Raw genomic sequence first — 23,068 nt, 5'->3', positions numbered from 1 at the left:
TGCTCAAAGCCTCATCCAGCCTGTCCATTACATACTCATCTTCAAACAAACTGAAATATTTTTGCTCAATATATTCTACCTTAGAAATTAAAATAAGGAAGATGTAAGGTGAAGCTGCATTTCAGAAGTTTACAGATTCTATTTGCTTTCCTCTAGAAAGAATATTTTCACTAAGGTGGGTGATAGTGGATCAAAACATTATGATGAGTATTCTCACGTTTCCATGTTTCGTACAGATTATCCACTGCTCTTCAACTTGTGTCTGTATGGTTGCTTATAAAATATTGAACTGTAAATTATTATTTGGCTGGCCACAGGCCAGCTAAGTCCCAGAAAGAAAAACTTCTGATATTTGATATGCTTTTCAATAAAACATGCTTACATCAAAATTGCTGCTTTAAGGAAGAAATTATTTCTTAAGTAGTAAAATAAGGCTAATAATGCTTCTGTACATACCTAATGAGTTTTGACAATCGAGATGTGGAGATGAAGATGATGCAGATAGAATAAAGCTGCTATTATTTCAGTAATGTGGAAAATCGCTGACCCACTGGCAGACTTCTGTTAAAACTAGGAATTGACTCAGCCGTCACTATTTAAGACTATTTCATACAGCAGCAGTTACAATAGAACTTAAGCCCAATTACACATTTTAGTTCACTCTATTTTCACTTGGAGCAGTAAGCGTGATCTTCAGCCCAAAGCTGCTGTTCTGCATTTTGCTCATTCATTAAAATCCACTGAAAATCTAGAAAGTTTTAGTATGGCAGCTATGGACAGACGTATTTCAGGAAGTACGACTGAAAAACATTTCTCTGAAAGTCACAGTTGCAGCAGAATGATCCACATTTAGAGCAATGCAAATACATTCTGGCAGACAGCCATAGAGTCCAGAGTATTTAATTCAAATTGTTTTGAGATAGAAAAGCAAGGTGGATGATCTTTCATTCCACAGTTCGGAGGACAATGCTTACTGCTGTACTCCACATAAAACGTAAAAATCTGAGTGAAGCAGCTGACTACTAAAGAACAGCAGCCAACTTTGAGTAGGGTGATATGCAGAATGTGTGTAAAACCCTTTGTTTGTTGAACCTCCATGCTCAAGCCCCTGAGGTAGCAACCAAGATTCTGTCCCATTCCCTAATATCCCCACACTACTTGTCCATAGTTACAGTATCCTATGGAGATCAGCTTCCTGGCCCAATTAATCAGCTAATGACAAAAGTGACTACGATTCTGCTTAATAATTTTCCTAATGTTCATCTATTTAAACATAAGGGTTTAGGGTCCTGTAAATCTTATGCAGCTTCAAAGACTTGAAGCTGTATGTTTGGGTTTTTTTAAACTTAATCTGCACTGCTTTTGGCTCCACAGCCCATTTTCCTCTTTCCACTCTGAAGATTTCTTTCTCACATAATCAAACTCAACATCAAGCTAGAAGTTATATCCCCCAGTATCAAGCACCACCTAGACAACTACACACACTACTTCAACAACTTGCTGACCAACCACTGCCAATGAAGTCAAGTTTCTTCCCGTAGATTTTGGCATGTAGCTTCAACTGATAAAATAATGGACTGCCGACACAGTGTGTATTTTCACTGCCGCTGACATTTCTGCTCCACCTGAAATGTTCACCAACCTTTACTTTAGAAAGGGGGAGGTCAGAGATGCAAAGCCCATATGCAAGGACTCTTGGAACTTTAATACACCTCCAGCTTCTCCTTTTCATCAAAAAGCATTCTAGGAAATTCTCTGCCAAGCCTACATTGCTTCTTTTTCCTGCTTTTAAGTTCCTAAGGTATCAATCACAAGCTGAAGGTTTCCACAGCCTAAGTGGAGTTCAGTGAAGAAAGAGGGACCAAGCTGTATTGAAGCACCAGATATTGATGCCCAGTTACTTTAAACCCAGCAAACAGCCCTCAACATTCTAAAAGAAAGAGCATTAGAAATGGATTTCTACCTAGAAATGGTCACTGTGGACACAATGCATTAGAAGGTGTACTAACATTCTGGACAGGTACACCTAATGTGCATGACACAGCTGTCATGCCTATTCACATCAGACTGCTGTCCATACGACAAGGTACTGACTTCAAGGGCATAATTCAGAAAAATCGTGGATAATATTTTAAAGTTGAAATAAAAACCCCCAAACTTTCCTAGGAAAGAATGTCTGGGAACAGAAAACAGACATTCACAGGAGGATAAGGGTTTTTCTATTACAATGGAGTAGGGAAGAAAGCATTTAATCAGATGCAAGAAATTCAAGGAACTTCGAGTACAGCATTTGCATCAGAATCTGACAGAAACTATTCCATGCACATCGTAGACCAATTAGTCTAAAGGATTTTCCAAATTTAAGTTCAGAGGTAAAGAAATACTGTTACACATGTAGCAGTACAAATTCCAGTGAATTGTGGGGGTTTGTTTTTGTAATAAAAATCTCTTAGTTTTTGTGTCCTCTTTAAGGATTAGGCAGAAATTTTCCTACAGGAAATTCAACAGCTCAAGAAATTACAGCTTTAACTTTGTTATATGTTCTAGTACTTATTTTCAAAATTTATACCAAAAATATTCATTCATTTGTAAGATATTAAGTACAGGAAAGTTCATTCCTGATAAGCACTAAAAAATATATTAGCAAGTACCATTTAAACTTTCAACAAATATTTTTAATCACAAACAAGTGTCGTATAATTTTTTTTTTTTTTAAATTAAGGAAAACACTAAAAACTAAAGAAATAGAAATTATCTTCTCAGAATATTTGGTCTAAGATTTTAAACTGAGATCTCATCTCAAAAGCATTTTATATGTTACACAGATTACAGGTCTATCTGATAGTACAAACATACGGAGTTATTATAACAGTCCTGATATCTATTTTTAATTTAGAACAAAAATATATCGTTATAGATTAAAAATTGTGACTGTCAGAGAGATTAAACTACTAACTGGTAACTTATGTGTAAGTATTTCCTTTCTATCTCTGCGCTACAGAAATTTAAGACAGTACTTATCCCAATTATGTTGCTCTAAAGCTTACCCTTCCCCCAGCCCAATAAATTAAGTGAGAAGTGAAAGACTTCACTAAAATTTATGAGATACCATTAAACCATTTGAACAATTCTGCCTTCAAGGGAAGGCTTGATGAAAAGGTTTGGTGACTACGTTTTCACATTAAAGCCACATGAAACTCGCACTGTAGCAAGATCTGAACTTTGAATTTAAGTGGTTGTTTATCTGCCTGAGATTATCAAAAATCACATCTAACATACCTTGGCAAAAAAGACTGTTAGGTGTGTTTCACTGCCAAGTATCCAAATGGGAAATTTTGGAGATTTCAAATAGGAGCCAACCTAAAAAGGTACAACAAAATCAGAAACACAAAGCAAACCCAGAAAACTCCCCTAGCTCGTTATCAAGTTAATGACAATTTAGTTAGTGAAGTCCCAAATGCTCTGAAAACTAATAAAAAACATTAAAGAAAATTACAAAACAGTGTAAAACAATTAGATTCTAATTTTGATCACCGATTCCTGTTTGACTTGGAAAACAATGTAGCTTATGATAATTAACTGAAATAAGACACCAATGAGAAAGTGGTATCAACAATATCCCATATTTCAAACTTGGAGACATGCTTCAACCACCGTACACGAGTAACTAAGTAAGAACTCGTGCTGAACAATGCCATGATCGGTTGCTCAGTGAGGTACAAGTCCACTTGACTTACTAGCTGGTTTGGGATGAATCAATTCAGAACTGACAGTTACTTAATAAATGAAGGGACAGTTAGTTACAGTCAATACACCAATGTTCTGTAAACTACATAATCCTCTTTAACCCTAGATTAAAGGAGATCAATAGAGATTGAAAATGAAGCAAAGAACAATCAAAAAGCCTTTTGAAATTAGGACTATTAATGCTGTTTCAAAGTAGTATTTGCAAAGCACAACATTTCTCAGATAAAAACCTTAAATCACGAAATGCTGTGTCACAACAGAAAGAAACAACAGAGACTAATTTGCACTTCAGTTACTTTTAGATGTTCACAGATAAATACACAAATTAACTTTAAAGCCTTCAATATACTACATTCAGAATATATTTACGTAGTAGTTTTACCATTTTTACTAATGGCTATTCATTTTAAATGGAAGATAGTAATAGCATAAAAAGAGAAAAATAGAACTGCAGCATTCACAATAGCAAGCCACTTTGGGACTTCACAGTTTTAAAACCATCTACAGAACTTGCATTAAGCATTATTTTAGTATAAACCTAAGCTTCTAACTAGTTACATTAACTTGGTGCAATTAAGTTCTCATTTAAATAGCAGCAAACAACTTCTACTCACTAAGATGCATTTAACTTTTTTATTATGTATCTGGTTTAATATATTATTATTCTCAGTTCTAATTTGAAGTTGAACATACATTCAAAAGTTCTTTAATACCTCTAGTTGTACACGGTGAAGCTTCTAGTAATACTGTCAAAAGAAGCCCACAACAGCATAAGCAAAGAAAAATTTTAAAGATGCAGAAAACAGCTTACCTTACAATATCTTAAAGATTCCATCAATGTCAAAAAGCCTACTGTTGCCTGTTTATGTATACCAAGAAGTTCTGTTCAAAACAAAACACAAAATTTATTATAGAAAAATCTGCAAACCCTCTTTTAAGCCATTTTGCTTACTTTCAAAATTGGTCAAGTAACAATAATTCTTAAGCTTGTGCAGTTTTAGCAACAATGGCAAATCATCAAGTTAAAGTCAAAAAAACCACAAAGGTTTAATATTTTCCTCTCTATAAGACAAAAAGAGCTAAACGGATGGTTTAAAAACTTAACTGCTGATAACCTCTTTTAAAAAGTTGTTGTTGGATTTATTAGATGAAGCACTTGTAACTTACACCAAATTATTATCAGCAACTTAAGAAAAACAGCTAACTCGAAGGAGAAAAAAATGTATATATGCAGATACACAGAGATTTTCCCCCCACAGCTTTTTTTTTTTTGAGTTCCCTGTCTGTATTTATCTTAATTATTTCACATTCTGAATAATTAAGCATAATTTTGCAAAATAATAGTTTTGTTAGTAGGAAAGAAAACATTTACTCAATTTGATGTCTGTACAGACTTCCACTTAATGCATCGTGCAGCTCTCAAACATGCACAGCTGTCAGGAACAGCTGAAATATTTATGTACTACTGATGGGAAGAGCACTTACAGAGCCTTATTTGAGGTTCTGTAATAAAGAATGAGAAAGTACTTCAAAATTCAAGTTCAGATACTAGTTATAATCATAAGGACTTGAAGGAGACCTGGGCTTACATATACATCATCTCATGAAACAGCTCTGCTAGGGCCCGAAACATTGTCTAAACAAAGAGCAGCACATACCTGACCCTGAAAATACACATGGGAGCACACACCATGATCATCTTCACAAGATCTGTGCTTCCTTCTTTCAGAGAACACTGACTTTCATATTTGAAAGTTTCTTTTAACACACTAATTTTCAACTACGTATTTTTTTTTAACACTGTATTCATGTACAACAGCATAAAACTATAATGCCTTTACCCAAGGGCTGAAGCCTCAGGACCATTTGCAAGTGAAAGAAAATGTTTTAAATCTAAGAGATTTCTGACTTCCAGAAATCAACTCTGCATTTCATCCCAACTCACAGCACTAGGCACGGTATGCCATGCTTCCTTCACCAACTTCAAGATTACCTCCCTGAATTTTGCAACAGTGCAAACAGTTACTACAGTAATGGTTTAACTTTTGCCTCTACTGTTAAGCAAAAAAAAAAAACCCACCCAACTCCAAAAGACAAAACCCAAAGATCTTACAAACACGAGCTTGCTCCCTAGCTTTGTGGCCTAGAAGTACAACTCCTTCCTTAGAGTTGTCAGTTATACATATTAAAAGGGTCTCTGCAGTGCAGAATTCTTTGATCTGGAACCATGCTTTCAAGGATTATCTTCAAACTTGTTTAGAATTAAAACATTTGGGAGTGCATAGCTAATGCTTTGCAGAACCCTCGCTGACTTATAGCTGTGTTGCTATAAATTTCCATACATTGAGACAATTCATCCTTTGAGCTGAGGGCGAGAGAGCTAGTCCGATAAAAAAAACAGTGAAGTATCCTTCAAACTAGGGAATAGCTATTGTTCCGAAATAGTACATTTATATGTGCAATGAACAGAAACAAATGGCAAAAGTAAGCAGAAGTACATTAAAGAAATAATTCTGATACCTAAAAATCATTTAACAAAAATCAATGAAAAATTTAGTCTGCTAAACAAAGGCTTCAAACTTAGATGCTGATGCTTTGCTGATGAACAGCAAAGTCACATATAAATAATATTTACTGTTCAGAAAATTATTCAGAAAAAAAAAAAGAATTTTTAAGTATTTCGTTCCCCTGAGAGATAACTAGATGAGAGCTCTGACTGATAACTAGAGAGAGCTGGGATCCTGGCTACCACCGTAGCTGCAGAGTGTGGGCATCCTGACTAGCCAGTGGTCAAACTGCAGAGATTGTGTATCTGAAAGCTATTAGGCTAATTTTAGCCTGTAGTCACTGGTCTACCGATGTCTCCCTCTGAATTAATCACCAGAAGACAGACACAAAAGCAGAAATCACTCTCAGATGACTTACAAGGAAACAAAGGGAGACTAGCTGCCCTAAATCAAAGTTCATCCTTGCGAATGTCCTCACTCCACAGAAGGAACACACCCCCCTGGAAGAGATCTGACTAACACCAAAGATTATTTAAGAAAATGAATTTGTATGCCTCTTGTCGGATAGTTAGTGTCTCCTTTTTTAAAGTACTTTTGCAAAGTACTCATATTTCTAAAAAGGGAGAAAACTGAAGAATTTTAAAAAAATCATGACGGAACTAATGACAGTTTTAAAATGTAATGATACTGTTATGAACCGTATCAAACACTGCCACCCAGTGACAACATGAAACACCACAAATTCTTAGCACTACTTAGAAAAAGCAATTGCAACATTATCTGTATTCATATTAAATTGCTACACTTCACATGACAGTCTTTAAAAACGGAGGAAAGAAAAAAGGACCTTCCCATATCTTCCTACTGTGAATTAACTGTGGCAACAGAAGAGGTAAGAATAAGAAGAAAGGTTTGAAGGGGAATATGTAGATAGTCAAAGAAGACGGATCATTTCACTGGTATTTGTACCAGTGGTGGCCAAGAACAACCCCAGTTAATAACTCCTGCCCTCTTTGGAAAATAGGCAATACTGTAAGAGTCAGAGCTCTGAGTATAATCTGCAAGCTAACTGGTAATTCCTCAAGTCTGTAATTCAGTATGTTCTTTGTCACTGATACAATTATCCACAGTAACATTAAAATGGCTTCAAAATTATTTCAAAGATTAAGTTATTAATTTAAAATTGCTTATCTACACAGCTGAAGAGCTAAAGTGGCTTTATATAACTTGTGAAATGTAAGGTGAGTGTCATTCTGAAAATTCAATTTAGCAAGTGTTTACTTATGATAATAGCATCACCTATCCAGCACTGTTCCTGTTCATGCTTTGCAGCTGAAGATTCTCACTGTTGCTTCATTGCTGCTCCTGCAAATGCGCCACGAACCACATCACAGCCGCTGCTTTCCGCTCTTCTTCAGCACCACCTTTCCCCCAGGCCCAGGGACACCTTCCCTGCCCCTCAGTTTAAGAAGTTCACCCACTGATCACACCTAATCCCAGAAGTACCCGAGATCTCTTTCCATTATGTTTACACACGGAAAGATCAAGCAGCACTGGCAACCTGCTCTGTACAATACTAAAGTCAAGCCTTCCAACTTGTAGTCCCATGACCAGAGGAATTGGTGACCAGTAACCAAACCAGAAAAACATACATAACACCAACTGCAGAAAACAGTCAGCAGACATGTCCGGTTCTTGTTATTTTGACACCTGCAAGCCTTCTGCGGGAGAAATTCCTAGCACTGGCAGAAAGGAAGCTGGTGACTACTGCTAAAAAGAGACAAGATACAAGAGAAACGATTGATGAAGGAAAGAAAAGATGACAACAAGGATCCATAAAGGCAATGTGACAACATATCCAAACTTCAGTCTTGCCTAAGAAGCTGTGAACAGTACAAGCTCTTCTTTGTCATTTTTGATACACAAATCACTGTGTACTGATTACAGACTTAAGACAGTGAATAAACTGGGTTTGACTGTCAATATCCCAAGGACTTGAAGAAAACGGAAGGCTCCCAACAGAAGTTAAATCCAATTACTCAACTGGTGAACTAACAGGATACATAATGCCAGATCCAGGTGATTCTGCCCCTGTACTCTGCTCTTGTGAGGCCCCACCTGGAGTGCTGTGTCCAGCTGTGGAGCCCACAACGTAAGAAAGATATAGACCGATTGGAGCAAGTCCAAAGGAGGCCACAAAGATGATCAGAGGGCTGGAGCACCTCTGCTATGGGGACAGGCTGAGAGAATTGGGCTTGTTCAGCCTGGAGAAGAGAAGGCTCCAGGGAGACCTTACTGCAGCCTTCCAGTGCCTGAAGGGGCTACAAGGAAGCTGGGAGGGGACTTTTTACAAGGGCCTGTAGTGACAGGACAAGGGGGAACGGGTTTAAATTGAAAGTGGGGAGGCTTAGATTAGATATCAGGAAAAAATTCTTCACGGAGAGGGCGGTGAAGCATTGGAACAGGTTGCCCGGAGAAGCTGTGGATGCCCCATCCCTGGAAGTGTTCAAGGCCAGGCTGGACGAGGCTTGGAGCAACCTGGTCTAGAGGAAGGTGTCCCTGCCCATGGCAGGGGGGTTGGAACTAGATGGTCTGTAAGGTCCCTTCCAACCCAAACCATTCTGTGATTCTATGATCCTTAACACCTAAACACCATTTTCTGCTCCTCCTCTCTCCCCCAAAAGAGACAGATATTTCCAAGGGAGTTAGGGTTCTGGATTTTTAGGGCTTGAGAACTTAAACCTGGAATATTACTGCGTGAGAAGAGAGTTCAGTATTCTCAGAAAAGAAAAACATTCAACTTGGATAGCTAATGAATAAGGTCTAACAGAAAGATATCTCAAAGACAAACAAAGGAATGAACCACAAGATTAAAAAAAAAAAAAATTAAATTGCAGAACAGCAAATTATCCCAGTGTAAAAGAAAGCTACAAGAACAATTCAGATTGATTGATGATAAACTAACAATTCAGATTAATAAATCATAATGTAAAAATAAAAAAAAAATTAAAAATACTGAAAAGAATATAGGGATAAAACTAGCAAGTCTAATTACAACAAATTTCATTTCAAAATGGGGGACAAATGACAACAATGTTCTATATATGCAGCATGAATCACCGCTTTCAGCTCAACTTCTCTGTTTGTATAATGAAAGGCAAAAACCACAAAAGCTTCCGCATCATCCTGGTGGTCCTTCACTGGACTCGCTGGGGAGCCCAAAAGTGGACAGACCACTCCAGAGGTGGTCCCTCAAGTGCCAGATGGAGAGAAAGAACGACCACTGTCCTCCACCTGCTGGCTACCCTCCTCCTAACAGTAGCCCAAGATGCAGCTGGCCTTTGCCAGAAGGGCACACTGATGGCTCACGTACAACTCACTCCCCACAAGGACCTCGGGTCCTCTGCTACAATCTGCTTCCAGGCCAGACAGTGCTGCCCTGTGCCGACGCATGGGCCGATTCCATCCCAGATGCAGGACTTTGCTCAATTTCATGAGGCTCTATAGTCCATTTCTGGAGCCTGATGTGGCTGCTCTCGAATAGTGTCCATGACTCCAGTGTATTCACCAACCTTCTCAGCTTGTAGAGCCTGCACCCTCTCCCATCATCCAGGTATCAGGTACCTTATAATTTCAACCTGTAGCTGACAATTCACTGATACTAAAAAGCAGAGATTTTGCGCAAGTATGTTTTATTTCTATTGGAGGTCCGCTTAAATCACATGACAGTAAACAAGGAGACTATCAAGACAGAAATAAAGCATATTCCAATCTGTAGGTCAGCATCTCATAGTACCTAAAAAATCATGAACAAGCATAAATTAGAATCAACTTACTCATTCCTGAACATTCTCTGTCTCCATCCCACACATTAGAAACAGCATGCCCCGTCAACAGGAGGTTAATCAAACTTTGGCTGTATAACAGAAAGAAATAGCCTATTAAAAGGGACATATTTCTGAAAAAGTGCTTATTTCTAACAAATGAAAAGATTATTGTATTACCCGTACAGCTAAGCAGAAATTCTCTAATCATATTACTTTAATTAGCATGTAATTGTAATTCAGCAGTGCTAATATGGTCTCCACTCTTTCAACCAACATCTTGATATAAAAACGTAGCACTGAATTTGAGAATTATTCCTCTGAAAATTTAGGAATAGCAGCAGCATTTCCTCTGAGCTGGTGCACTAAATGCCATAAGCAGTGAAAAAGACACCCTACGTTAAGTGTTGCTTTTAGCTATTATAAAGTTGTAACTGAATCTCTGTCGCACTGTCAATAACTTCTAAAAGAATGGATCAGTTATGGAAAGACACAAAATTAGCCCACTAATCTATTTTAACTGATAGCAGCCATATTTTGCAACTTACCTTCCATGACCATAAACAGGATCTATCAATGGCTCGGTTGCATCTTCAATTTCATTTTTTATGTTTTCAATACCCTGTAGAAAAATTACAAACATTTTTGCTCTTAGGGAATGAATTTCAACATTTACAACAGAATGTAATAGTAAAACATTAGGAGGCTGATGTTCTTACATGAACTGATACCTAAGCACACATATTCCTCTTGGTAAGAGATGTTAGGGATATACAAGGAAGGGTATTTCCAAAATGTGTAATTCTCCCAGATCAGGAAAAATAAAAGAAAGACTGAGCTTTTCAAGTTTTATACTGGAGATGCCCTGCAACACAGATGAAGATACCATTCCTTCCATTTAATTTACTTTATCACCTCAGTGTTCACCTCTTACAGAAAACGGGTTACATGATCAAGCTTAACAAAGAACCAAAACACACACGTACACAAAATATCAAACAACTCACAAACCTTCGTCAGTATTACAGAATACAGAAAGAGCAATACTCCAAATCTGTTTGTCCACATTGAATATTGATCCCAAACCGCAGCCTTCAGCTCAGGGAAGCTTTTGAATGCTCGCTTGCTGAAGGAAAAAAAACCAAAACCAAACAAGAGAAAAAGAGAATGCATTTAGATGACGCATCAGAATAGTGTCACAAAGCACAAGCAAGAACTACTAATACCTAACATGAGAATGTCCCAGTAAAAGCAGAGTAAATCTGGTGTTACATACAGAATGACAAAGCAGCTTATCTGGAGTTACTGTAACTGCCATAGGGTCATTAGTATTTACCCATCAGAAGATAAATAATTCTGGAGCAATGTGAAAAAGTGAACATAGTTTTTATATGCAAACACTAACCATAAAGTTACACTCACTGGTGAAGAGCTGAGTGGCTTGACCAGTAATTCTACACAACAGTGTTATTGAAACTGCAAATAGACTGTACATCACCGAAACAACGCTTGCATTACACAGTGTTCTGGAAAACATTCAGTCCATAAATGGTGGAGGAAAAAACTTCTACTTAACCAGATAAGACTATTTTTCAGGCTTTCAGAGTAATTATTACATTTCCCATGAGAATTTGAATTTGTTAGACTCTAGCTTTGGAAAAAGCAAAATGTTCAAAACCACAAGTAGTATGTTAACACCTGGGAACTATCTGGTTGTGTAACAGGGTTGCTGCCTGGATGATAAGGTAACATCAGGTGATCATATGTTTAAAAAAAGTAAAATAAAAACAGAGGAAAGGAAGCTCAAGATTCCAGTGAAGTAATACACTTTCTCTTTCTTGGGATATTTTGAGCTAAATACTACTTTTCAGAACACAGACATCAGTTTTTATTGCATAATTCAAACTAAATCACACTCTCTGCTTATCTTACACAAACATTGGTGAAGTATTTTCTTTCTGATTTCTTGCACACTTTTAGTGAGTCTTGTTTAAAAAAGAAACAAACGCCTTCAAAAAATATATCCATAGATGGGTTTACGCTAGGTAACACTTGAGATTTTTAAACTACCTTTCATTATCAGTGGAGTATACAGGGCACAGAAGATATGCAAGGCAAAGGTAGTTCTGAAATCCATCGCTCAGCTCAGCCTGCCCAAAAGGCGTATGCCAGAGCATTAATTTCCAGTGAGAAAGCCTGAGAAAAATGGCAGTGGGTACCACAGGTCCACAGATTGAGGAGGTGGGCAAGAAATTAGTGTTTTGATCAGATAAGGTTACAAAAATTTTATATTCATCTCTTTCTTCTTTCCTCATATGACAATTTGAAAAACAAACAGTTATTACTACTGATACAATAAGCAGTAGTTAGTTCTAATCCGTAACATTTTCCATTTCAATCGGTTTTTAAAATGCAGTTGCTCTTTATTTCCTCTCTGGGGATCTATTTGTATGACAATTACAGCTGTTCACTGTGAAAGTAAAAGGCTGTTACCTTTAAAAATAAATTCAATAGAACTGTAAGTTCTGTATTTGCATCCCAAAAAGAGAACAGTGTTTGAAGTATGAAACAAGAGTCTTTCATAGGAAATGTTTTTACAAATGTTTATGTTATCTCGAATCAGGAAAAATACTAATGACATTCTTTTCAACACAGACATCACAAGTATTTCAGAAGAATCACTAGTGAATAAAAAAAGTGAGAATTAACATCTCTAACTTAAATATGAGCCTTAAGTAGCTGTGTTTGTGTACCTGAAATGCATGTTTTTCAGCCAATTTCACCCATTACATTGCTCCAGTTTTATTTTAAAGCCTAATGCTTATGCCCAAAATAACATTCAATTTAAAATGGTAAAACACAAAGAAAAACTAACAAAACCCCCAAACCAAAACGTGAAACCCAAGTTTAACCTGATGTGTAACATATAAAAAGTTCCTCAACATACCCCTTTCAGTGCTGTGAAATTTAGTGTAACTTCAAAATATTGTATTTTAAATGTTCCAACATATTACTTACTGAATTAATGTATGAAATCGCTCAAAGCCAAGCTCTTCGACAGCCAAGGCAGCTATACACAAGAGACACTTTTCAGCACTACACATGGCAAAAAAATGACACAAGATACACACAGCAAGCTAGTATACTTTCAAGCTTCAATTAAATTTTAATCCTCTCTTGACATTTAATTTTTTTAACTGATTAGTATAAACTAATATACTGCAACATTAAGACTCCACCATACAAATTAGTGAGAACATTTCTATTTGGACTAATCAATTTATTAAAAGCACAAAGCCACTGGAATGTGTAGACTTGAAAATATTTGTCAAGTACTAAGCTGTTGATTTTGTACCAAACATGGCTATCACCAAGTCATCAAGCATAGGCATTCTATAGATAGAAATTTGCTAGTCAACAAGAAATATTATTTCCTAGAAAAGCAAGCATGATTATTTGGATCATTTTATCAATGTAGGTGAGCTGTATTTTTTTTAAAATATACATTTCTGTTATTGAAATTTTTTGTGGTTTTCCCCCTTTTAATGCTTATTTATTACAAATGAGTAGAATTATTCTACACAGTGTTACACACCCTGTTTTTAAATAAATTCTCAGTTTTCACTTAATAATGGATAAATAGCTTTTCAAATAAGCGTCACGTCCAAGGCAGAAAAAAAATACAGCATTAGTGTCTTCCCAAGTTCAACACGGGCTTTATACCTTTGTTCCCCTCACAACATTTCCAAAACAAGGAGGTAAAATGAACTTCAAAAATCAAATTTTCTTTTACCAATAGGAAGTTCTACCCACCAGCTGTGTAATTATCAAATTCTACAGGCATTCAAGCATTAAGACTGTAGCAGTCTTTAGTGCCCTCTGTGTCCATAAAGACTTTATCTTCCTACTAGCAGAAGACACAAAACAGACAGATCTGCTTTCTGCTAAAGGCCACTGAATGCTGAATAATATCTGATCATCTAGCTACTGAATTTGACTACATACAATTCATTAAAGACCTGAAGCCATTAGGGCTAATGCTACTAATTAATTCTTCCCACAAGAATTCCAGAAAGGGCTTTTTATGCCCCCTCCTATTGTATTTTGATAGATGCACTTGATTTGTCTATGTGCAAATACAACTGATCCTCCAGCAATAGAATACTTTAATTTTCTACTTCAGAAATAAGGCAGCAGTATTCTTAGCAGTGTTAGTTTCTGTCTTTTGAAGAACTACAAGGAATTGCTAAGATTAGGTTACTGAAAACAAAACTAGACTTAAGAAAATGCACTTTTAAGATTTTTTTTTTAAAATATGAAACCATGAATCTAAATTGCAGAAAATGCTACAGGAACTAACCCTGCTCCAAGAACCTCTATTTTTGTAAAAGCAGCAAGTTACAGGGACTAAATCATATAAAGCAATCTTTGAACCTGGGAACTTGCACTACTACAGCCAACACATGGCCACCAACAAGTCACTGGGATACACCACAAAAGCAGATGAAAAATGCAGTTGCATTCAGTAAGTGTGCTCGAATCCACCTTTTGTTCACACAGCAGGGTGATAGGCAGCTTCATTCTGTTACTACAGAACAGAGTGAAGGTAAGAGAACTACTATTTGAAACAAAGGGAGAGAAGTAGAAATGCTAAAGAGAAGTGTAGCTATACATAACCCAAACAAGGCTAAATAAAGGCAGTGCTTAGTGGAGAGGAAAAGGAAGAACAGCAATAGAACATGAGCTGTATGAGAAATATAATTGTATAGAAACTCTTTAAAACGATACTCTATCATGCTGTGTCTAACCACATTTCATGGTTTTATTATAAATATATTCCCATCTTCAACTCCCAAATAGCAGTTGCCTGCCACGTGGAATTGTATCTGTAATACTCCCCCACGCACATAACTCATCTCTTAAGTCCTACCAACTATGGCAATGCCTGTTTCTATTTTTATTGGTTACAGCAACCAAGCAAGAAGTAAATTCATTCCTTTGCACTAGCAGAAGAGAACTCTTCATTATTAACAGTATCTTCTTCTCCACATCTTTGCCCCAAGCCTAACCAGGCAAGAGGCTGCTCTGTAGTTAAATAGCAGGGCAGAAAAGAAGAAAAAAACCAAAAAACCCTAACAAACATACTTAAATCAGGAAGTGTATTGCATTACACACACAAGGTAAAATCCTGTTTGAACTGTAGAGTACACACAAGAGGTACAGTCAGTGTCTAGCAGGGAACGTAGAATACAAACAACGAAGGAGATTAATGTTACTCATGACAAAACAGCCTGTTGATGGCAAATCTCGCCTTCTCTTCCTAAGCACATTCCGTGGTATTAAGGACAAGTCAGGCAGAACTTGCAGACTTGTACAGAAATATGAAAAATGTAGATATGTAATAGAATGGATTAGTTCATTAAGCGTCACTGTTGAGAGTAATTATTAATCCAGTCCGTGTTTAAAGAGACTTTCCGCTGAACATTTTCTACACTTAGTGGTTCTTTACAGTAAGACAATGTATTAATAAACAGGACAGTAAAAGCCTATGGATAACTAGGCTCTTCTTCCCTTTTTTCTTCAAAGAAAACAGCATAATATGAGCAAGAGCTTGAGACAAGGGGAAGATCAACACAAATTAGGAATTTCAGAGAGTTACAATGCCTTATTATTCTCTTGCAAAGGAAGACTTTTTAAAACAGAAAAATTGTAGATACAACTTTCTTTATAATACTCTTTAAGTGATGACCTTCTGTTTTTTCAATTAAGTAACATTTTAATTATTATTGTTTGAGCCTTCTAAAGCACATGGAGCATTTGATAGAAGCAGATGAAGATGACTTGTAACAAAGAGCTCCAGCACTACTAATTGCTATAGCTAGCTGCACACATATAAATCTACTTGTACAATTCTTACTTTGTAGTTATGCCATAACTGACGAATAACACATCCCTTCCATCAAAAGATGGCACCTTTATAAGCATGTTCTCATGTGAAGAGCTTTTCATACTTCTTAAGGGGCACATTGGGAACAAAAACTAAAAGAAAAAGAAGCTTAACTTTTAACATGTTAGGTATCTCCTATTAAAAGATTAATAAATACACATCTCAATGATCATGTGTGCACAGATAAACTGTTCAGGTCACTAGCTCCACAGCAGTTAGAGATGACTGTCATATCTTAGTGCAACAGATGATGTCCACCAGATCCTTGATTCAGTAACTACTGAAGGAATCAAGCCATTTGCAAAAAGCAGGTAACCAAAAAGTTCTAACCTACCAAAAAAAAAAAAATCTGTTAATTTACTAGAAGATGGTTTGATTAAGCTGTTCTGGTACTGCACAGAATTAAACAAAGGGAGAATGACTACCTCTCCGTAACAGGGCATCCAGAATATTTTAGAACAGCTAAAGCTTTGCAGAACTTCCTACAAAGCTCCTCTGAAATAAAGCAACAAGTGATAAGTTAAAATATTCCTCCAGTGTTAGAACGCATGTAGATTTTCCCAAATTAAAGACATGTCAAGTCCCAATAAACTACAAAATAACATGGAAAAGATTACAGAAATTGCTAAAATTCCAGAGAAACAAGTATGTTAGAACTCCAGTGATAGGCAGCACATTCCTTTCAGGAAAATGGATCAAAGCTTCTAATTACAACAGAAAAAAAATCTAAGTCTATCTCTAATGGGATCACAAAGGCAACAACCCCATCTCTGTAATAATAAAAAGCAGTGGCCCCTCAAAAACAACATCCTATTTCACTAAGTGATGAGTCATTTAGTATAGAAACACATCTTACAAGGTTGTTCCTCTTGACGACTAGATTCTGCAGGACTTTCAGAAATACTAGCAGTTTCTTCAGTTGTTTTTCCTCTTATCCACGTTGCCAGAGAGTACGACTCAGAATTATCAGAGCAAGCCATTTCCAAAATATCACATAATGTATGACAGAGAAGGTTCTTCTGCTCCTCTTCTGAAAGATCAGAAATCTAGGTGAGTTCAATTGCTGCTAATCACTGTCTTCTATAAGCTACTACTACCTTTATACAGTTATCTTAATGAGTTTATTACTTTTATCTTATTATTAGTGTTAATTGCTGTTAGATTTAGAAAGCTGTCGTTAGAAAAATGTGTTTTAATATGATTTCTAAACCATTCCCATTCCTAATAATAGATTTCAATTAAGTATTTATAAAACACAGAAGCACTATGGACAGGCATAGACCTTACAAGCGCGAGTTTGGAGACATGTAGTAGTATACATACTAAATCCCTCATAAAATGGCATGGGAGCACACTTAGACAAAAAGAAAATGTAAAATATCTTCAATTCTTTGTACTAGGACAGGCTTTACAAATAATTAAAATGGAAAAAATAAAGGGGAAAAAAAGAGGTCTCAGTACCTGGACAGTCTCTCCAAGTAGACTTTTCACTGGTAAAAAGCCTCTTCAAAAGGAAAGCCTTGATTAGCAAAACGTAAATAATGTTAAAATACATGACAACACCAACTTCTACATTATGTCACAAGCTCTATACCAAAGCATTAGTGCATGTTATTGGAAGGGAGTCAAGCTGCTCATCGTTCAGTAAGAGACTCTCAGCCTACACTCTTTACTGATTTTTCCCATTCAAACTAACCACGAAGGTGGCCTCATATCTCTGTTCTACATCGAGTTTGAACCCCAAGCACGCTTCAAATATACGGAGTGCATATTTACATAAACATCTCCAGACTCACAGAACTGCAGCAGTGGAGGCACAGATATTTTGCAGTACAACTGACGGCTATACAAGACAACTCTAGTCAACTCAAGACAAACCCCTTTAGGAGTTAAAAATCTCTTTTAACCATTGCAAGTCATAATTCGCAGATCAGATTAAAAAAAATCCCATGCCTCTCCACGTCCCTGCTTTGTTTTCCACCAACTAATGTTGAAAATAAAAAACAAAGACATGCTCTAAGTTACAAAGAAGGAATAATGAAAGAACAAACTTTGGGAAGCAGACTCCTGGTCTTTTTTTACTGTTAGATGTCGTTTCAAGTATTTGCAGCACCTTAAAAAACGGCTGCTTCAACTTTCACTTTTCCACAGACAGACTCACCTTGTTCTCCCATCACAGGTCTTCTGCACCTTTTTTAGTAATTCATAGCAGCAGTAGGCACTGCAAAATGTGTTTGACCTCTTAACTCCTTTGCTAGCTAGAACTCAGCTCCCTTTAAAATATGCTTCAAATACTTAATTTCAAGGAAGTCAAACTATATATAAACCTGGTAGAAGACTGTCTGTAAGAACATTTGATATGGTAAAGACTTGGCACCACCTTTAAGTAGCTGGCTGGTCCTATTCTTTACTCTCTCCATTCCCCCACAGATAAAAGATTTGTAATTCTAACATCAGAGACCATACACTCTACATCTGGTTTTAAGACCACAGAATTAGGCAGAGCCGCGTTACAGAGTACAACTCACAATAAAATATTTTTCTATTGATTATTTACAACCTAAACAAATGGTGCACCTACCTGTAGTACAACTCTTTTGGTGGAACCAGTGTTTAGCGTGCCTTGAAGTAACCCTATCACACTGCACACACCAGAGATGCAAACAATTCAACAAGGCCAGTTGTCTGACCCAGATACCTTCCAGTTCATGGTCAGATTAACTCTGCTACATGATTTTAATTTGTTCCCTATCCATGCACAAGGCCTCAACCCAGACCTAGACAATGCTGCATAATTTGATCTGTAAGAGGAGTCAAGAGCAGGTTAGCAGAAAAAGTAATCTGGCCCATGACTCAATGCCTGCCTGACGCTACAGGGTGCTCCTAAGAGAATGAAGAGCAATCACAGATCAGATAAACTGTTCTAGCAGAACAGATCCAGCCTACAGGTCATGTATCTACTCAGCTGTCAGAATTTCCCAAGAAATGGCATTTCAAAGAGTATGCATGTAGCTTACAAGATACGATGGAGTAAGAAAACAAAAAAATCGCAATCAGTTGGTTGAGTGTATCTGAAGCACAAATGAAGTCCTAAGCATGTATCCAGAATAAAATATATTCACCTGACATACTTCAATTATTCTGCTAACTAAGAGTTTGAAAGTATAACATTTCTTCTTTCCTTCTATTGCAAACCTTGTTAAGTTTGAAAATTGGTTACTTCAAATATTTCTAGTACAGTTTGCTAAAGCACCCACTGTGACACAGATAGCACCCTTCTGAAGGACAGGGAATTTGGAAGGTAAGGAAGGATTAGGATTACATTTATATCTGATCTTTTACTTCTCCCCTCTATCCTGCATTCCCCTCTTTAAAGTTACCTCTGCTTGGATCAACCTGCTGTACTTCCTCAAACAAATCCAGTTCTGCAAAATTATAGTTAAATATATAGCTCATCTCTGTTTTTTTACTGAGATTTTTGTCTTCTTCACACTATAATTATGAAATCAAAATACAACTGCTCAACAATTTAAAAAATATTTTAGTTCCACATATACAGAGGAAAAAAACCCAGGTTGTGGGCTTACTAACTTTAAACCATGCCTAGAATAAATGCATCATACCTGTACAGGTGCAATCACTGCACAAGGGCCACCTTCAAATTGTTCTAATGCAGTTGATTCAGATTCACTAAAGACAAATCCTGTCAAATGAAAAAAGACTATTTAGTGAAATGAAACAAGCACGTTTATGTACGCTCCTCCCCTAACAGAAAAGACACCTGACTTATTCACCTTTAAAGGTTAGATGAGCTGTCAAGATTTTTATCAACTGATAATGCATCAGAATTATTATATGATTATTATGGTTAAACTATCTGAAGAAAAAAAGTCATGAATACAGGTGAGAGCACCGAAACTAATTATTTATATCAGCAATGAAATCATGACCACAAATGGCCAACAGGCAGGGTTTTAGACAAAAGGAGTTTTAAGAGCAAAACTGTCACTAGAGCACATGTGGCTGGATACCTAAACCACAGCTTTTATTATGGTGTCTTTCTTATAAATCAATTAAAATTTGTTTGTAAACATAAATATTTTGTCTCATATGTAAAAAAAATAATCTTTGAATCCCCACTGAAGATGTGTAATACATTTCTATTCCTTATGAAGGGCACAGTATGCCTCCCACTGATCTCGTTTTTGGCCTATCAGTGTTTCCCACTAAGACTGAAATATGCCAAGTAACTCAAATATCCACTTGTAACCACTGAACCAAGCCTCCTAATAGTGTTCTTTCACAGAATATGCACTATATTTACTGACATGCACCCCTCCATCTTTAATGTATTTGTATTTCAGAATTATCTTACAGTCTCACAACAGAGCAAACGCTGGAGCAATTACTGCAGAATTGTTTGTTACCACCTTGCCCTTAAACTTGTCTTCAAGATACACTGATTCATAGACAAATGCATATAGATAAACAATTACCTCGATGAAGTGACAACTCACAAAGCTGTTTTGCATTATTCTTTCACATGCCAATGAGATCGTGCTGAAGTGACTCTAGTTCAAAGTAATCTAGAAACCATGCAACTGTGGTCAGCAACTAACCAGCACACACAAGCAAGTGGGGACAGGGAGAAAGGGGATACACATGCATATTTTCACAGCAGTGTCAGTCTCAGCGGAAGGCATATTCAGTGCTTATTTCCCGCAGTTTCTCCTTTTCCCAATTCTGTAGTATTACGTGCTGCCATATCAGAAGCATCCCTAACACCTGGATGTCAGTCTGAACTGGGGAAGTGCATCCCCCCAGTGCAGACTTCCACACTATCGCAGGACAGGTACATTATCCCAAGCAGCAAGAGAGGACTACCACGTTTTATAGGCCATATTTCACCTCAGAAATTAGTCGTTCAACAGTGTGATTTTTCTTCTTTTTTAAGATGGATCAATGCAGCCATAATGGCTCTATTAATCTATCCTTCAACCAAAGTTTACAGTGTCATTTCACTCCCCTGTTAACATGCCCTAGTAAGAAATATCACCAGTCCTTTAAATGTTCTGAATTAGTTCATGCAGGCTTATCATATTAAAAGGTAAGTCTTCCTCTACTTTGAAGTGCTACTGCATGCCATCTAAGCACACTGCAACAACAGATTTTTTTAGTCGTTTTAATGGTTTAGCCTCTGCAAAACAACAACATACTTGGATGTGGTACCATTAAAGCACACTTAGGAAATCTTGAATTGGTTTAACATCCTTCAGGCTTCTTATAGAAAGCATGAACTGTCTCAGCTTAACCCTGCCCTATTTTTCAAAACCGCTTCCTAAAAATAAAGAAAATTGATTGTGATACATCAGAGTGAATACAAATTCGAGACAGCCAATGCAAAATTGGTATTACACAGAATATGACAGAATACAACCACAGAACAAGAGACATATATAATACCTAAAGGAACACTTCACTATTTTTTACCTAAATGCTGCTTAATGCTTCATAAACATCTAGGAGCTGAAAGCTGTTAAGCAAAGAAGAGGCTTCAGGGATTTTGTCTTGCTCTCTTTTTTAAAAAACTTCTACAAAATCTAAGTCCGCTCAGGCAGAATTTCAGAAACAAGCAGTCTGAAGTCCAGCTCGGTTCAAGTCTACCTCTGCCTGCAATCACACCTACTTACCTTTTCTGCCCTCCGCAATAATCATATCTTGGGCAATCTCTATAAACACCCATCAAACCCACACCCTTCCTTATGATTCGTAGGAATGGCCTGGCCACTCTTCAAGCTACCAACTAAGACAAGCATCTCTGATCTAGACTAACTTCTACTTCCTCTCACTTTTAACCATGCATATCTACCATATAGCTCTATTCACTCAAGATAAAATTTCAAAAGCAAAATAATGTAATGCAGCCAAACTAATATTTTTTTAATAATGTGCCTCTTTTATCCATGACTATAATTATCATCATTTACTTACAAAAACACCCCATAAAACAGTATAATTATCATCTTCCTTCTCATCTGTAACCTTATTAAATGCTCCACTGACCCCATTTTTTCAACATCACTACTGTACTACTACTGCTTTAACCCTTCTCTTGAGGGCAGGGGACAGGGGGGAAATAGTTCTAGATTCCTGTTGGTAACCAGTGTAATACTCTGAGTTATGGTGACTGTGATACTCCCCAATCTCTGTTTATATCCTTTTTCTACTATTAATCACACAAAACAAAGTTTTACTCTCCTTATTTCTCCCAAACTCAGTATTTACCACGGCCAGTTTCTTTCCTTACAGGTACATCTTAGCTCACAGTTTGCCAAATGAACATGACACTGTATTGCGTTTGTATGGCAAGGCTTTCGTAGCAATGGGGCTACAGGGGTGGCTTCTGTGAAAAGCTGCCAGTTCAATTTGTGTCCAACAGAGCCAATGCCAGCCAGCTCCAAGATGGACCTGTTGCTGGCCAAGGCCAAGTCCATCAGCAATGGTGGTAGCACCTCTGGGATAAAGTATTCCAGAAGGGAAAAAAACCTGTGCAGTTGCAGCTGGAGAGGAGTGAGAATACGTGAGAGCAACAACCCTGCAGACAGCAAGGTCAGTGGAGAAGGAGGGGGAGGAAGTACTCCAGGCGCTGGAGCAGAGAGATCCCCTGGCAGCCCATGGTGCAGACCATGGTGAGGCCGGCTGTGCTCTTGTAGTCATGGGGGAGCAGAGACCCACCTGCAGCCCAGGAAGGACCCCATGCCAGAGCAGGGGAATGCCTGAAGGAGGCTGTGACCCCAAGGGCAGCCCACGCTGGAGCAAACTCCTGGCAGGAGCTGTGGCCCCATGGAGAGGGGAGTCCAGGCTGGAGCAGGTTTGCTGGCAGGACTTGTGACCCTGTGGGAAGCCCATGCTGGAGCAGTCTGTTACTGAAGGGCTGCACCCCATGGGAGGGACCCACCTTGGAGAAGTTGGTGAAGGACTGCCTCCTGTGGGAGGGACCCCACGCTGGAGCAGGGGCAGAGTGTGAGGATCCCTACCCCTGA

At 37.5% G+C, this 23,068-nt stretch overlaps 1 protein-coding gene across 1 annotated transcript in view; it reads right to left on the bottom strand.

The window, feature by feature from the left end:
* Positions 1-21,257, bottom strand: part of FAM188A (family with sequence similarity 188, member A) — a 47,352-nt gene extending 26,095 nt beyond the window's left edge. The window contains exons 1-10 of the mRNA XM_010154902.1: positions 21,242-21,257; positions 19,649-19,728; positions 17,487-17,544; positions 16,882-17,055; positions 13,097-13,148; positions 11,090-11,204; positions 10,627-10,700; positions 10,091-10,170; positions 4,559-4,629; positions 3,280-3,360 (exon numbers count right to left, since the gene is read on the bottom strand). Coding sequence (XP_010153204.1) covers positions 3,280-3,360; positions 4,559-4,629; positions 10,091-10,170; positions 10,627-10,700; positions 11,090-11,204; positions 13,097-13,148; positions 16,882-17,055; positions 17,487-17,544; positions 19,649-19,728; positions 21,242-21,257 — 801 coding nt within the window. The remainder of the gene's footprint in view (positions 1-3,279; positions 3,361-4,558; positions 4,630-10,090; positions 10,171-10,626; positions 10,701-11,089; positions 11,205-13,096; positions 13,149-16,881; positions 17,056-17,486; positions 17,545-19,648; positions 19,729-21,241) is intronic.
* Between the last annotated feature and the right edge of the window lie 1,811 nt (positions 21,258-23,068).

Source organism: Eurypyga helias, unplaced genomic scaffold, assembly GCF_000690775.1.
Source record: "Eurypyga helias isolate BGI_N326 unplaced genomic scaffold, ASM69077v1 scaffold16447, whole genome shotgun sequence".
NCBI lineage: Eukaryota > Metazoa > Chordata > Aves > Eurypygiformes > Eurypygidae > Eurypyga > Eurypyga helias.
The sequence above is the reverse complement of the archived record's forward strand: the minus strand, read 5'-3'. Positions and strand labels throughout refer to the sequence as shown.